The sequence below is a fragment of the Histomonas meleagridis genome (genome assembly GCF_020186115.1).
Source record: "Histomonas meleagridis strain 2922-C6/04-10x chromosome Unknown contig_27, whole genome shotgun sequence".
Lineage (NCBI taxonomy): Eukaryota > Parabasalia > Tritrichomonadida > Dientamoebidae > Histomonas > Histomonas meleagridis.
In genome coordinates this window covers 324,570-342,726 of record NW_027150844.1, presented here as the reverse complement: position 1 = coordinate 342,726, position 18,157 = coordinate 324,570, and the positions used below count along the sequence as shown (strand labels likewise).

The 18,157-nt window shown below is 27.8% G+C and overlaps 4 protein-coding genes across 4 annotated transcripts; 2 read left to right on the top strand and 2 right to left on the bottom strand.

Annotated features, from left to right (window-relative positions):
* Positions 1-679: 679 nt before the first annotated feature.
* On the bottom strand, positions 680-3,158 carry GO595_004582 (SacI-like domain containing protein; the record flags this gene model as incomplete). Its single annotated transcript, XM_067917729.1, has 2 exons — positions 680-685; positions 765-3,158. The coding sequence occupies 2 exons, from the start codon at positions 3,156-3,158 to the stop codon at positions 680-682; spliced, it is 2,400 nt and encodes a 799-aa protein (XP_067775164.1).
* Positions 3,159-12,920: 9,762 nt separating this feature from the next.
* GO595_004581 (serine/threonine protein phosphatase 2A regulatory subunit B''beta-like) lies at positions 12,921-14,354 on the top strand (the record flags this gene model as incomplete). Its single annotated transcript, XM_067917728.1, has 1 exon — positions 12,921-14,354. The coding sequence occupies one exon, from the start codon at positions 12,921-12,923 to the stop codon at positions 14,352-14,354; it is 1,434 nt and encodes a 477-aa protein (XP_067775163.1).
* Positions 14,355-14,844: 490 nt separating this feature from the next.
* GO595_004580 (Adenylate kinase family protein) lies at positions 14,845-15,435 on the bottom strand (the record flags this gene model as incomplete). The annotated part of the gene is made up of 1 exon (XM_067917727.1): positions 14,845-15,435. One exon carries the CDS (start codon positions 15,433-15,435, stop codon positions 14,845-14,847), a length of 591 nt encoding a protein of 196 aa, XP_067775162.1.
* Positions 15,436-16,200: 765 nt separating this feature from the next.
* On the top strand, positions 16,201-17,898 carry GO595_004579 (signal recognition particle subunit SRP72; the record flags this gene model as incomplete). The annotated part of the gene is made up of 1 exon (XM_067917726.1): positions 16,201-17,898. One exon carries the CDS (start codon positions 16,201-16,203, stop codon positions 17,896-17,898), a length of 1,698 nt encoding a protein of 565 aa, XP_067775161.1.
* Between the last annotated feature and the right edge of the window lie 259 nt (positions 17,899-18,157).

Genomic DNA, 18,157 nt, shown 5'->3' with positions numbered 1-18,157 from the left:
GTTTTTGTGTCGGGCAAGATTATTCTTTTTGTAGTTACCAACAGATTTCCCTTATACATTGCTACGTATAATGACAATGGCGTATTAACTCCTTTTTCCACCACAGTTTTTACGTGTAATTTCTGCACTCTTAAACCATTTTGTATGATAAATGATTCAGTTCTTGTGTTTGGTGAATATCTTCCTTGCAACTTAATTCGTTTAATTAACAATGGGTTTTGTATTCGTGCGGTGAATGGCTTATCAATAGTACAACCAGCAGTGATATATAATGCTTTAATTTTATATATTTCGACGTTATCTTTCGCAATGATTTTGAAATGTAATATTTGTGTAATCGGTGGTTCTTTAAATTCGAAAATGAATTCATTTTCATTATTTACATTTCGTCGTGATATTTCTTCATCATTTAATGTCTTTATTATAAATTGATCATTCGATGATTTAATATTTAGATTTAAGACAATTGCTTGTTGTACAATGAAAATTGAGATTTCTTGAGTTTCATCTTTTTTGATTTCTAATTTATCGTTTTGTGTAATATCATTATTAAACAAAGAACAATTTAAATTCAGAAGAACTGAAGTCGAATCAGTTGTATAACTTTGATTCTTCGATAATATTTCATGATCGATTTTCTCGATGTTAAATTTCGGTATTATAAAATTCGGCTCCGGCATTATATCTTCTAAAGCTTTAGTAAATTCGGATATTTCATTTGCAATTTCATAACATTTATTACAGACTGAAAAAACTTTTTTAACTTTCGTAGTTTCAATCAAACCTGGAAATCTTTTGTTTTGTATTAATGGATATGTTTGGATATTAATACCTAAAGGAGAACCACAAAATACGCAAAATGATGACGGCGCTGATATTAATTGTGAGTTAGAATCAACATGCCATGGATTTAATCCATTTAAAATGGATAAATTATTACGATGATCTTCAGTTACTCGCATTATAATTCGTGACTTCTCTAATTCTATTGCATCTTTACATGTACGTGGTGATTTAAGATATTGATTAAATATTTCACAGAATTCATTTTCATGTTCTTTACTTGTTTGATATTGATTATATAAAATATCATATTTAGTGTTTGAAAAACATGATAATGCTTCAACTTTAATATTACCTATGATATATGAAGGATCATTAGTTTCAATTATTAATCGAATAAATCGTAAATATTCTAAATAAGGATTAGAAAATCCCCAATTCTTTGCATTACGTAAGCGATAACGTAACCAAATCGGCGTTTTAACTAATGGTAAATCTAATGTACATATCTTCTTCATGGAATTTAATGTCATTCCTCCTTCAATAGTGATACAATTTGGTAATTTATCTAAATGACCTGGAAATAATAAGATAATAATCGAAAATAATTGCATTGGACATGGTAAACATAATGTTAATATGTTTAAATTTTGTGGGAATTCAAAAGATTTAATTGGAGTACCGATAAGTGTACGTGGAAATTGTTCACTACTATTTTCTTGTGGTACAATAAATAAATGTCGAGAATCAATTCGTGTGATCCAATTAGGTTCTATTGGTTTTAACCATAATTCGATTATTTTCATTCGTTGTGGATCATTAACTACGTTTTGAAGTCTTCTTTTAATAGATATTGCTGAATCTGATGAACTTGAATTAACAAAAGTCGATGAAAAACATGTAATTGCATTTGTTTTAATTGCAGGTGTATTCGTATATAAATATGAAACGACATTACCAGTAGTTATAAATGCATTAATTAAAAAGTCAGTAATACTTTGATCTATTAATAAATATGGTAAATTTGGATTAGTGTTCGTCTTCCCTGATAATCCAATGTTATTCATGATGCACCATTCTGATGTAACTTTAATAGCATAATGGAAACATGCAACATTAGTTCGATCTAATGAATCTGCACAATTAAAACGCATTAACCCTTTTTGGTGTTCATTAATAGTTAATGGTAATGTCCCTGAATTAAAGCCATCAGATTCAATCACTGGTCCTAAATATGATAAAAAATCATTCATTAATTCAGTGGTACCATTAGAATGTAAAAACTTGTTAAGATCAAATGGTGTTAAAAAAACATTTCGGACGCCGGCGTTCGATATCTTTTCAATCGCTTCTTGGAATTTGGTTTTGATGTCTTTCTCAGAATTTTCATCAGCTTTCTCTGATGAGTCTAATAATGAAATGATTCGTATCGGAATATCTTCCCCAAATCGGCCTTGAAGACTTCGGAAGTATTCTGCTGTGCCATCGGCAAAATGTATTGGATCGGCTATATGCTTAGGGGAAGATAAGGTGGAGAAAACTGTCTTCCATCGAATGGGAATAGAACCACGACGCCATTGAGTGGACCAAAATTGATTATTGCGTTGGAAAATTAATTCACATTCAACTTCGTTGCCAGGACAATTAAGATCATTAAGACCACGAGCATTGTATCGTGTGCCTGGATTAAGAACAGAACGTCTTGCAATGTATGTTATTTGAAAATCAAATTTGGTGAAATTGGAAGTCATACAAACACCTTGAATAAGATTGATACAACAATGACCTAGACCTAGAACTTCAAAGGGTTTCTTCCATGCTAAGTTCCATATAAAGCCATTATCGGGTTGTGTTGATTTATTAGGAAAAAGATTGGTAAGATCATAAGTATCACAAAAATAATGATTGTCATTGACTTGAAATTCTTTAAATGCTGAGGTTTTAGGAGCTCTATCATTTTTTGGAAGATGAATAAATTTCACATTTCGAATAGTACGAACAGGATGACCACCTGGAATATACCCTGTAACTTGAGATTTGTCAACATATGCAATTGCTGTGGAGTCTTCTGTCATTGCAACTCCAATTAAACCATCTCCATTTCCTTTATGTAAAAAGTTTAAATCAAGTAAGGATTTAACTGCTAGAGAATGATCCGAAAAAACATCTATGGACGGAATTCCTGTGTAAATCAAGTTTCCGGAAGTAATGTCGACTGTTATTATGTATGTCATTTTGTCAGTACAGGGACTACATACAAGGTACCAAAATCCCTCTGGAGAGGAAAAAACACTGAATTTTGTTTCTTCCATTGTTGTCTTCAAATAAACGATAATGACTTTTTGATAACATGGAGGTTTTGATCGGCAAGCCATCTGCCACCGACTGATGAGGCCAAATAACGATAGAAAAAATGTTGGGAAAAAAAATTTTTTTCTCCTTCTTCAATTTCATTAAATTGTTTTTTCTTGTTTGTCTTTGCTTTTTCGTATTTCTTATTTTTATTCATATTCACTGTTTTTTATCTTTTATTCTTATCATTTTCTTCATTTATTTTCATTTTTTGTTCTTGTTCGTTCTTGTTTATTTTCATTTATTCTTATTGATCACTTATTCTCATATTTGGCATGGAGAAGTATGACTAGGAATACTTGATATCATAAAAATAGCATATTTCATTACCATATTTTCCATCATCATTTAGGTGCATTCCACTATTTAAATTTCAACTGTCTAAATTTTAAAAGAAAATTCATTTCGAAAAAAATCACAAAACTAATTTTTTTAGAAAACATATGCTTTCTATTACAATATTATTATGTTTTACTGCAAATATGATATTTCAACTGTGTTTAATCATATATATAAAATTATACGAAGCAGCAAATATTTATTTTCCGATCATAATGATTTTCCTTATGACAAACCTAGCTGTGTTTAAAGGTACATTTTCATGGAATAACACTTTTTTCATTAGAATTCTGTTTATTATTTTACGTGCTTAAATTTTTTATGATCTTTGTATAATCCTTGTAATCTTGTTTGATATTCTTTGTGACAGCTTTTAGTTCTTTTAAGTGTTCTTTCGTTTGATTACTTGGAAGCCTTTTTTGTGAAAAATTTTGTTTCTTTTGATTAATTAAATTAACATTTGAAATTTTATTTTCATCTGTTCCTATGGTTTTTCGTTTTATTGTTTTTCTTTTAATTTCAATGTTATCATTGTTAGGATTGTGATTTGATACGAAATGTTTTTCTTCTTCTTTTGTATGATTTTCGGTTATTTGGCATTTTTTGTTTTTCAAATTAATTTGATCGGCTTTGTTATTCCCTTGTTTATGAAGTAGATCAAAAATAGATGTTCTTATATCTTTTGAACTATCATTTTGAATTTTGTGATTACTTCTTTTAGATGAGATGAGAAATCTGTAAATTTCGTTCGCAAAATCTATCCAAATATCATTTTCATTTTGAAGTATTTTAGATTTAATTCTTAACCTTCCTAATTTTTGTTTTAACCGAAATATTTTTACCTTTGCTTTTTCTAGTGATTGGGTTGGCGTTTCGAATTTAGATAAATTGTTCGTGTTTAACTTGAATACACAGTTCTGATATTCGGATTTCCAAAGCTTATCTTGAAGTGCTTTAATACATAATGCCTGTTCTGTTAATTGGTCCCTATAAAATTTATCTTCTTCAGAAATTTTACTCATTTCGATTTGTTTTTGAGTTAAGTCGACGAGCTTTTCTAAAACTTGTTTATATTGTCCTTGTAAATCTGTTAATTCTTTATTTGTTTGATTTAAAATAGATGACTTATGAGAAAGTTCAACATTCAGAAGCTCAATTTGATTAGCCATTTCCATCTTTTCCTCCTCTAGTTTATTGATCATTTCTTTATATTTCTTTATTTCTTTGTTCAAATCCTTATTCATTTTATATGAACGTTTAACATTTTTTTTAGATAAACGGGTTCTTCATTTCGAAAAAAAGTGTCAAAATTAAGGAAAAAATCCATGAATTAATAGTTATCATATTATATGCTGGTTTACCTAATTTGGTACTAATTCGCAAAATAAACATTAATGCATTTATTTCAGATAAATTTTACTTGGAAATTGTTTTAATTTCACAAAAAATTTTTTATGGAAAAGAAATAATCATATATGGAAAAGTGCTATGCCTCAATACACATAATTTGACAAACATATAAATTTATTATTAAAATTATGTAAAGTTTATAAAACCGGCAAAATAAATGTCACTTGATTTTGGCAAAAAATATCACTTCATTATTTCTTGATGGAAGACATTTGCAAAATTACATTACCTATTAATTCAATCTGGAACATATTGTCCTTGCATGTGTTTCAAGACTTTACTTTTTATCTTGGGAAAAGGGAAGTTCGATGCAACAAAATTATTGCTGATATTCTTTCTCCAAAAGTTGAACAAATTCATCGCAAAAACACTTCAATTAAAAGTTTCAGAGTTGACTATCAAGATGTTGATGGCGATATGGAACTTCTTTTATCAATTTTCCAAAACAATTATGCAAATATTCCTTTACACAAGATCAAAGATATTTTTGAACTTTGTTCTTCATTAGGTAATGTTAATCTTGTTAAGCAACTTATTGATTTCTTAATTGGAACCGTACAACATTTATACAAAAAAACAGTAAAAAAGGAATCAAATTTTGGAATATGCAAATTAACTCCGTTGTATATAATATTGAATACAAAAACCATAAAACTTACTGTTCCAGCAATTGAAAAAGTATTAGACTTAAAAAAGAAAATAATGGAAAAAGAAGGAATTTCTGTTCAAAATCAAAAACTAATTTTCAAAGGGAAACACATGGAAGATTCACATACATTAGATCAATATAAGATTAAACCAAATTCTAATATTAGCGTTCATATAAAGAATTCATCAAATGACTCCTTTGGTCAAACAAAAGGTGAAATCTCTGTTTGTGTGGAAACTTTAAAAGGATATTATATTAAGTTTAATGCTAAATTAACTGATACAATTAGAAGTTTTAAAGAAAAAATATTTGGACTAGACAAAATTCCAATTGAAAAACAGTATCTTATTTATAATGGACAAATTATGAAAGATTCACTTGCATTTAAAGATTTAAATCTTGAACGAATTGATAGGAACAAAATCTTTTTAGTTACAGATCTGAATGAACAATTTCCAATTAAAGTAATTGCAAACTATAAAATATTCGAAATAAATGTATCATTTACTGAAACATTTTCAAAGTTAAAAGAAAAAATTTATCAAAAAGAAGGATATCCTATTAAAGATCAAAAATTTTATATGGATTGTCTAAAAAAAGTAGAAGATACAAGATTAATTGGAGAATATCTTTACCCAAATCAAAAAATATTTTTAATGCTAAAATCTTATCCTTCTCCTCCGGGAGAGTTTCCAATTACTATTAGGAACTTAGTAGGAAAATATGTGGATTATAATATATGTTCAAATGAAACAGTTCTTAACTTAAAATTTAAGGTGAATATGAAGGAGGGAATTCCACCTGATCATATGAGGCTCATTTTTGATAATAATATATTGGAAGATGATAAAACACTTGGCGATTATAAAATTGTTTCTGGTTCTAAAATATTTTTAACACTCAAACTTAAAGGTGGTAAACTTCCAATTCCGATTTTTGAGAATTTCCCCACAGGACAGGTGGTAAACCAGTAATTTACATATATCCAAAACTTACCAGTTCAAAACTTAGAAAGTTTACATAAAGAACGTAATGGTTATACCGTCGTAGAATGAGGAGGTTCAATACTGTATGATTTTTAGGGAAATCGAATTGAATAAAAGTAAAATCAAAATTTTTGTTTGTAAGTATATTCCAAATATTAATATTTTTATCTTTAATCAATAAAAATGATTTGCAAAGGTAAATATATAATGACTTAAATATCAAAAAATTATATTAATTTTCATGATATTTGGAAGTAAAACATGCAGAAATCTAATCAATAAAAAATAAGAAGCACAAGTAATAACATTTTATTTTATTAAAAAACAATCAAAATTTTAACATATTTATTCTATTTGCTCTAATAATTCGAAAATTTTTTTCTGGAATGCCTTAATTTCCGATATTACGTTCCTGTCGAACACTGGAGTCCATTTCTCCACAATTTCCAATGCCAAAGCGGAATTATTCACATAGTTATTAGACCTTAAATTCCTCAAAGGATTATTCAATTTCATTTTCTCTGTTTGGAAACATAACAAATCAATCAATGATTGAATTTCCTTTTTATTATTCGTTTTCAAGTAAAGCGATTTCAAATGTAAAATGGTGAAATTTGGTGAAGTCTTTTGCACAAAATAACACAAAATCAAATAAAATTCCAAATGTTTCACGTCGTTATTCATAAGTATTAAATTTATCATGTTTTGAGCTAAAGCTTTATCTTTCCAATTAAATTTCTCATCGATTCTAATTCCAAATTTAAAATAAACGTTGAATTTCAATAAATTTTTTAAATTTTTTATGATTTCATTTGATTTTATATTTTTAATTATATTAACATTTGTTTTAAAAGGAGAATTCTCAAACATTTTTTGATAAAATTCGATTTTTATATGATTATCTCTAAACAAAATAAAATTTTTTGATATTTTTAATACTTTTTCAATAACTTCTGGAGTTTTTTCGATTTCTCCACAAAGAATTTGTGACGAAATATTATTCAAAAAGATTCCAATCATTTTCTCATAATCGAAATCGAAAATATTTCCCAAAATTATTAAAACGTAAAAAATGTTATTCCAAATCTCAGAATCACACATAGCCAAAAACATAATAATATTTATCGAAATTAATTGATTATCAGTTAAAGCAGCTATAATTAAAGGGAACTTAATCGAATATAGATTTTGATTTACATATTTCTTATTCGGTTTTATACTTCGAATGAAATTAAGTAATTCATCATTAGATATATTATAAGCGAACCATAAACATAAAGGAAATATTTCAGGAAGTTCCATTAATATAATTTTAGTCAAATATATAAATATATTTCCACAAATATTCGTAGTTGGTATTATATAAATTAATGTTTCGATTGTATTTATTATCGAATTTTTTGAGATAAATGATTTAATGTATAAATTAAATATAATTTCAAGTGTTAACATACAAATATTGGCATCTAATTTTAAAAATGAATATAAATTTATTAAAATTTTGTCGAAATTTGTTATGTTTTTAAGTGATGAATTCTCTAAATTTATAATATTTATCATTAAATTTAATAACGAATATATTATTTCTGTTTCATTTTTATAAGTTTTAATATAATATATTATTAAATTAATATCATTTATTGTTAAATTATGTTGTAATGTGATAAACATTAAATCAAAAATAATTTTTTTCGTTTCTTTTAAATTTAAATTTTTTGGTCTTTTTCTTTTGGTATCAGTTTTCAAATAAACATCTGAATAATACATTACAAAATGTTTAATTAATTTAGAAAATTTTATTTTAGTATAAGAAGTATAAAATAAGAATTTCGACCAATGTTTTAATATTCTAATTTGTTGATCATTATTACAAACAATCCATAAATCTAAATTACATAGAATAGAATTTATTAAATGTTGATATAATTCAATTGTTCGAATATTTTGTAAAAGAGAATAAAATTTATAATATAATTTATAATTAATATTCGTAACATCAATTAAAAGTAAATAATTTGCAATCGTTTTAAATCCTTTAATTTTAACAAATTTAAGTTCAACATTTTCATTAAGTATTAAAATATTTGATATTATTTCAAGTAATGAATCCATTAAATTATCAATTTTTTCTCCGTTTTCTATTTTATGATCAACATAAGAAAACAAAGGCAAAAAATCATTGAACAAATTATCATTAATAATTACATCGACAAAATTCGAATGTAATTTATTATGTTTTGGTAAAAATGAAAAAATAGAATTTTTATTACATATTCGTTCGAAATATCGTGAATCAAGTTTATGATAATATGAAATTATTTGATTTGTTTCTATAAAATGAAATAAAGAAAAAGATCCAATTAAAATTGATGATGAATTTGTTATATCATTTTCTATTCCACCGAAAACAAATTGAACATTTTCATTATTAAAATTTGATATTTTTGGTAATTCATATTTAATTGGTTCTTCATTATTTAATATGATTTCGATTTGATTATTATCATATGATATCGTTAATATTGACCATTCATTAATGTTATTACTCATTTTATATTTGAAATTTGATTCCGTTTTTGAAGTCTTTTGAAAATAGTTTAAATAATTTAATGAAAAACTAATTTTTAAATAATGTTTCGGATTATTATTATTAATCATTTTAAATAAAATTGTTTCATTTTGTGAATTAAACGTTTCAAATCGAATCCAACACATAAAAGTAAAACCATTTTCAATATTAATATCATTATATGTAGTGAAAATATCTTTTGTTAAAATTATATAATTCGATGGTGATCTTAATGTTGTTAAAATTATTCTCTTTAAGCAATCTAAAGCAATATTAAAATGTGATGAAAAACATTCGTTTTCTATTGGATATAATAATGATGAAAAATTTGTTACAATAACTTCTTCTGATGAACAAATCGAAATTATATAAAAAATTTCAAATATTTTTGTAACGATTTTAGAATCAATTAAATTATTAAACCAATTTTTTATTAGATCTGTTAATAAAAGTAAATCAAAACCATTTTTATGACATAACATTGAATTATGAATAGAAAACTTACAAATTAATTTAATGAAATCAAGTATTTTATATATATATTTAGTGTTCTTATATATGATATAGAGAATTGGTATAACTTCTTCTTGTTGAATGATGAAATTCGATGAATTATTAAATGTGTTATCATTATTTGATATTATTTGTATTAATTTCGGAAATAATTCTTTTGTTGGTGAATTATTAAATGTTTTAATGATCGAATTACATATTATTATTGAATCAGATTTTAATAAATGAAAAGAATTCGAAACATTTGATAAATATTGTAAACAATTTAATAAATATTTTTGATTTTCATTCGAATTATTATTTAGTAATGTTAATGAATTCAAAATTCCTTTTGTTATATCATTAAAATAATTTAAATTTATATTATAATGTGGAATTATTTCATTTAATATATTAATAATCGAATTTAATAACGAAATATATTTCGAATTTGTAAATTCATTATATGAATTAATTATTTTCGTTAACGATTTACATATTATTTCTGGATTTAAATCTTTTGATAATAACTTTTGTAATTGATGAAGTATATAATTTTGGATTTGTTCTTCATAAAGAAAAGAAAAAAAAGTATTTGTGAAATATTCGTTTGAAAAAAATGAATTTTCTATTGAATCATCAATAAAAAGATTCGAAAATAATAAAAATAAAACAATTCGAACATTACTCGAATAAGTGATGTTTTCATATGATAATTTTTGATAATATAATGAAATACGTGTGAATGTATTAATTAAAGTCGGATTAATTAATTTGATTATTGACTCAATTTCATTGTTACATCGATATAATAATTCATTTAATAACTTTGGATATGAACAAAATTTTATGATTTCGTCATTTAATGATTTTTCATTACCTTTTAATATAAATGAAAACGCAATCGACCTTAAAGAATTTAATTCATATGAATTAATATCTTCAGATTGACATATATATTGTGGATTAAATAATGTATCAGAATATAAAAATCGTGAAAGTGATTTAACCGATTTATAATGTTTGCTATCAAGTAAATTTAACGTATATAAAAAAGATAATATCATATCTAGTCGTCGATTATCACGTGCGAAACGTATAATATCTGAAAATGTTTGATAAAATAATGTAATTGTTTCTTCAAAAGCTAAAGAAATCCTTTGAATGATTTTTAATCGTTTTGATATTGAATTTATTTGAAGCTTTTCAAAAAGTGATATCGTTTCTGGTAAAAATTGTTTATCGTTAACTTTAAACCCATTTTGGAATACATTAATTTCATTAAATTTGTAAATAGGTTCTAATTTATTTGGAAGTTTTTCAACCGTAATAATTTCTTCTTTTTTCATATTGATAGAAATTATTGGATCTTTTAAATTTATTAATATATTAATTGTTGATTTTAATATTAATGGAATTAAATCCATTAAATATTTACAATTAATTGATTTCTTCAAATATTTAAGCGCTTTAATTGCGTTAATATTTGATTTTATAAGGAATGATTTGATCGAAATAATAATTTTCGTTCCAAATGAACTAACACAAAGATTCGAATTATGCTTTAATGTATAACAAAGAAGTGAAAGAATAGAATCAGAAAATTGTTCGTCTTTTGTAATAAAAAAATCGAAAAGTAAAATAAAAATTTTTAAACACTTTTGGTCAAGTGTTTTGTTAATCTTGAGATAACGTTCAAAAATCGAAAAATGAGCTTGATGAAAAAGACCAGATTTAATGACTTGCGTTAGATGTTGGTTAATTGTATTATTGGCTAAAGGAGAATAATTGACTATTTCAACTAATGATTCAAACATTAATAAATTTTCTTTATGAAAAAAAGTTAGATCTTTTTCTGTTGAAAGAATAAATGCAACATATGAATACAATATGTACATTGTTGAAAATGAAATTATTGAAGAAGAATCTTTTTTACAATTGCAAATAACACGTAACGAAGTAGAATCATAAGGAAAACAAAAATCAATATCGCACATTGATTGGCTATATGTGAATCCTCTAGAAAGGCGTAATTGAACCTTTTCAATTTCATTTGATGAAATATTTGGAAATTTAACTGAATTGTATATTTTTTTTACTTCCTTATCCGTTAACGTTAAGGAAGTAATATGGAGAGAAAGTATATTAATAAATGGATCCACGTTTCAATTTAATAATTTTATGATGATAATCTGTCTTTTTATTTTGATAACTTTTAAATATTGTCAATACTATAAAATGTTCAAATCTTTTTTTTCTTCGTTCAGAAGGTGATTTAAACACAAGCAATTCGTTCTTTCAAAAAAAACAATTGGGATACATAAAAACAATTTATTTTAAATCTATATCATAACAATTTCACAGTGGCATTACTTCTCCATTTTGATATATCATCATTGATGACTGGTCAACGATGTTGTTATAACTTGCCATATTAGAATCTGTAATTGAAGACGAATTCAATGTTGAATATTCAGTTCTATCAGGGAATGATGCATTAGTTTTCTTGGACTTAAACGAAAACCCTGTTGACGGTGTAGCAACACGACTTCTTTCAAATGGTGATTTTCGTTTAATAATTGGCGGCGAGTAATCCGTTCGTTCTAATGAAGAGCGAACTGATACGGCGTCATGCATAGTAATTGGCTTGATTCGTTTCCTATCATATTGTCGAGGTGGTGATAAAGAAGGTTTTTCAAATCCAGAGATTTCAAATTTTGTTGTTGTCGTCGCAAACGTTGGAATTGGTTGGCTAACTGAAACGGATTGAATTGGCTGCGTTTGAGAAAATAAATTTGAAGATCTTCTCTGTTCATCAAATTTAGATAAAAGTGTTTGAGCAAATTGGTTCTCCCCTGAAATTGAATTACTTATGGTTGGGTGATGTTCACTGTAATAACTAATGTTCTCATTATTTTGATTCCGTCTATCTCTAGTGTTATTATTGTATGTTTCTGAATAATAATTACTCTTGCGGTCATAAACTTGTCTTTCAGGAGTATATTGGGTCATTTCCTGTGATATATTTTTTGCTTTTTTGGCCTGATTTTTTTCCTCAATTTGTTTTTTTAATTCATTGTAATATTCAAGTTGACGCCTTTGCCTTTCAGCAGAAGGAGAGGTACCTCTATCATCCCAAAAATGGTCATATTGAGCTGGTTGCACATTTTGATTTCTCATTAGTTAAAAACACGTTATTTATTTTTAGGGTACCCCAATATGATATTAAGACGTTTAAATTTAACGAAATGCGGTTTCTATATATTGTAAAACATTAAAAATTTCACATCAACCGAAATTAAATGAATCAATGTCTCATGTACGTTAAGATTAAAATAATATGGAAAATAATCCCAAAATAGCAAATCGACATGCCAAATTTTCATTAAATGAATTTGAGTTTAAAAATAAGAATGAAGAGCTTGCAATTTTTAAGTCAATTGGTGAAAAGCACAAGAAATCTGTCGATCAACTCTTTTCAATAATTTATAATCCTGTTGAAGTTCCAAAGGTTACAACTATTAAGCGAACAATTCCTCGTTCGCCAACAAAAAAAATTGGCCCACGGCAAAGAATTCGAAAATCATTTGAAAATAGTGGGTCACTTCTAAATGCATCAATTGACAATTTGATACCATCATTTTACACACCGACACAACCAAAATTTGAAAGTCAACTTCAACATTTGTATCCAACGGATACAATGATAACATTACCAATGCTTTCTGAGATTCTTACCAAACATTTAAGCCTTCCATCATTCTTTGCACTTCCACTTATGGTTTCATTAAATCCATCAATATTTAAGACACGAAAATTTGAAATTCCATTTTCTATATTTTTATCATTTGCAATTCCTAAGCTTGAAAAGGCAACACTTCCTGAAAAGATCTTTCGGATTTTCATGGGATCAAACAATCGGAATTATCTTACACAAAATGACATTGCACCATACATTGCAGCACTTATTCAAACACATCGTTCACTTAGTTTTCTAGATCAAGAAAATTCACTCAAATCATTTTATATTAAGTGTATCATATCACGTATCTTTTTCGAACTTGATCCCGAGATGAGGGGAAGGATAAACTTTTCGCGCATTTCTAATTCAAATTTTTGTGATTGCCTTGTTGCTGTTGATAAAGCATTAGACATTTCTGATATTTCCGACTTCTTTAGTTATGAACATTTTTATGTTCTAATGTCCAAATTTTGGGAAATTGATGTTGAAGAAAAAGGCACAATTACAATGGAACAAATTGCAACATATGATGATAATAGAATGCCTTTAGAATTATGTAAAAGGATTTTCCAAAGAACAAATCCAATGCATAATCCGAATGCACTTACATTTGTTGACTTCGTTTTCTTTGTTTTAGCTGTCGAAGATAAGTCATCTGAAGCAGCTTTAAGAATTTGGTTTGATGTCTGCGATTTAGATGGTGATGGGATAATATCAATTTATGAAGTTCACCAATTGTTCAAAATGCAAAAGCAAAAGATGAAAAATGAGGGCGATGATGTTGTGAAATTTAAATATGTTTTTTCACAGATCTTAGATTTGTTCGGTAAGGCTGATTGTGGTTACACAATTAGCAAATTAAGAGAATCAGGAAATTGGCAAACGTTCTTTAACGTTTTGGTCGATTTCAAGAAGTTTAGCGAATGGGAATTCCAAGATCGAATGTTTGATGGCCTGAAGAAAGGCAAAGTTGCTGATGTGAAGACTTGGGATGTCTTTTGTGAACGTGAATATGCACGATATTCTGTTTAATATAGAAATAAACGTGAATTGTGAATATCATTTATCAGTTATTCAACAACCAATCGAATTATTTTTTAATGATGTGCGTGAACGTATGTTTGTAAGAAATATTTATTTTATACAATATTGTATATTATTTGATTCTGAGGCATTTCTTGGATCAATTCGATGTTTTCAATATTTTTTATGAAGAGTGGAAGTATGACTTCAGATAAATTTGCAAATGAAGAAATTATTCATTTATGCTAAATAAATCATTCCAATTTAAAATGATATGAAACAACAATTGAATTCAAAAACGATATTTTTATTGTCTTTATACAATTTGAATTTTTAAAGATCCAGTAAAATAGGGAAAAAAATGTATTATAATAATAAAAAAAGATGCGCAGTGTTAAGTTTAAATATATGAAAAAACATATAATTTTTTTATGTTTTTGTAAGAACATAGAACAAAAAAGTTCATTTTATTTATTCTTATTCTAAGAACATCAATATATTAATTGTCCTTGCTTGTTTCTTCAAGTATTTTATCAAGGACTTTCTTGACATCTTGAAATGTAACATCAGGTGGTCTGTTTGCATTAATTACATGCAATCTTTCACCAAAGTATCCATTTACTGGAATACACTTTTCATGATAGACCTTAATCCTAAGTTTGATAGATTCCTCATTATCGTCGGACCTTCCGCTTGTTAGCCCGCGATTCATAAGACGACCAACGAGAACATCGTCAGGGGCATCAAGGAAGAGAACAGCTTTTGGAGAAACTACTGTTTCTTCGAATGTTTGAGCCTGATCGACTTGCCTTGGAAAGCCGTCAATAAGGTATAAAGATTTTTCTTGCTTTTCGATTTCTGCTCGAAGCAATCCAATAGTAATCTCTTGTGGAACTATTTCTCCACGTTTGAGTTGTTCTGCGAGAGAACGACCTTCTGGTGTATCTGCCTTTGCTGCATTTCTAAGGAGCTCACCAGCGCTCATATAACCTACGTCATAGCTCTTCTTTATAAGTTCTGAGATTGTGCCCTTTCCAGAACCTGGACCACCAAGAAGGCATACAACGACTTTATGTTTTAGAGATGTCATCTATTGAATGACCTTTACCTTCCTGAAATTTTTGAAAGACAGTTGTGTCTATGGTCATGTTTTGAATGGGTTTGTTCTGTTTAAATTTGACAGATCACATGTGTAACATTTTTTGGAGATCAAAGAATTTCTTTTGAACAAAGCTTGTGCAGTTTTAAGAAATGTTTTTAGGATGGTGGCGTAATAGAATCATTGTTCTGAAAAAATTTTAAGAAGAAATTGGAAAATATGGTTTGGAAAGGAACAAAAAACTGCCAAGAAAGAGCATTTTTGTGAAAATATTTTCCGTTTATTCTTTGAAAACGGATTTGGAGGTTGTATTGAATAATTGAGGCAAAAAATAAGTCATCTTATCAACTTGTTTGTGCGTGGGGAAAGATCCAACTAGTTGATGGTAGTATCAAAATAAGCTAATTTAGGCTTAACAGAAAACAAGGTTTGGTTCAAAATTTATAAAGGAGTAAAATTATATTGATAATTAATTTTGAAAATTATATATGAAAAAATAATGTTAATAAAATCGAAATTTTGCTAATAGCTTTGTAAATGAGCATTAATACAACATAAGATCGTTTAAACGATTTTTTTTGATAAATTTTCAAAATTATAGTTTGAAAACAGATGAAAGAAGTTGTGAGAAATGATGTTAAGGCAACGCTCATACAATGTTGAAGTATTTAAAACAGAAAGAAATTCATTATTCATGAGAAAAAAGGGTTATTCTTCTTTTGCATGTTTGATCAAACAGAGCTATTCAATCCAAAAATGTCCGAGAAAGAAAGAGCTAAACAATACTTCAAAGAACTCCAAAATGCAATTGACGAAGATAATGAAGATGATGTCATTGATATTTCTTCTGCTATTTTGAACTTTCTTCCAGATGATGCTGAAACTCGACATTGTCGAGCTATTGCTTATTTGAAAAGTGGTCAGTTTGCAGAAGCTTTGCATGACCTAGAAAAGCTCAAAAATGTTGATTTTGAAAGGATCTATTGTTTGTATGGTCTTGAAAGATTTCAAGAAGTTTTAAAGCAAATTTCTTTATTACCACAAAGTGTTCAAGAAGAACCACGATTTATCACAATGAAAGAACAGGCCCTATTCAGAATTGATGACGTTGAAGGTTGCCAAGAAATTTTAAAGCATATTAATATCGACGAATTAAATGAAGATGAACTTGTTAATGCTTCTGCTTTGCTTTATATTACAGGCGAATCTCAAAAACTCCTTGACTTACTCACCAAAGACTCATTAAGTGAACAAATTTATAATACTGCATGTGCATTAGTCCAAGCAAAGAATTACCAAAAAGCCGAAGAAATCATCGAATTAGGACTCAGCAAAGTCAAAGAAGGGACAATGCATTGGCAGTTATTCAACATTCTCAAATGCGAAATTATTTGTGCGAAACAACCCGAAGCTGCAATCGAAAAATTATTAAGCATTGTCGACAACGAAAACTCACGTCCATACACAAGGGCTATTGCAGCTTCCAACTATGCTAGTCTTGTTGTTGAAAACAATGTACATCAAGCAAGGAAAAAGATGTCATATTTCGATAACAATAATGTATACTCTAAATACCGTAAATCTGAAATTGAGGCATTCCTTATCAATAGGTTCTTAATATTGCATAAAATCGGACAACCAGGCAAAGTGAAATCTCTTATCGAATTTGTCAAGAAACTTGATAACGTCGATAAAATGATAGCAGAGTCATTTGAGAGAACAGCTGATCCTGCTTCGGCCGAAGAAACCGAATATTCTCCTCTTTATAACGCCCAAATTCTTATTGGCCAATCAAAATTCGAAGAAGCTGCCGAACTTCTCGCAAAGTCCAAGCTCTCTTCACTCCCTCGTGCCATATCTGTGATAGTCGAGCTCTTCGAAGCCGCACAAAAGCCACAGAAGGCGCTCGAGTTTTTGCAGAAGTCAACTGTCAAGACAGCCGACTTTTTCAATTACGCTGCCACTTTTTCAATACGAAACGGTTTTTACAAGGAAGCACAAAAATGGGCCGAACAAGCCATGAAATCCGGCAATTCACCACATTCTATTGCTCTTTATTCACTTGCTCTTTCTAACGATGATATTGAAATGGCCGAAAGATATGCACATCGTATTAAATTTGAATCAGTCAAAGCAGACGTTTTGGATAAACTTGAAGAAGCACCAATCGCAAAGTCTTCGGGTGATCGTGGTGAAACAGCTGTTAAGGAATCACAATTTGGAATTGAGAAAAGAAAACAAAAACGATCAACCGAAGGATTTTCGCCAGAGAAACTTCAGAAGATTAAAGACAAGAAGCGAAGGAGGAGGAGGCTCCAGAAGCCAGCAAACTATGATCCTGAGCGACACATGGATCCAGAAAGATGGATTAAGCTTAAGAAGAGAGCATCACAAAAGCGCAGAGGTGGAAAGAAGGCACAACCACAAAAACAGAAGGGAAGGCGCAACAAATAAAATTCTTCCTTTTGAATTTTGCACTTTTTTACAACAATTGAAATCCAAATTTGAATTTCAGATTTTTCTGCGGCCGATAGATAATTTGACCATTTTTTTTGAATGTGATTTTTTTCATTATAACCGCTGAAGCTTTTTTCTTGCTGTTAATTGATAAGTTTACACAGTTCATCCAATTTGTGTTTTTGTGAGTTATCGTTTCATTGGAGTGAGGCCTTGTGGATATTGAATGCAAAATGATCGTACGGACATATTTGCC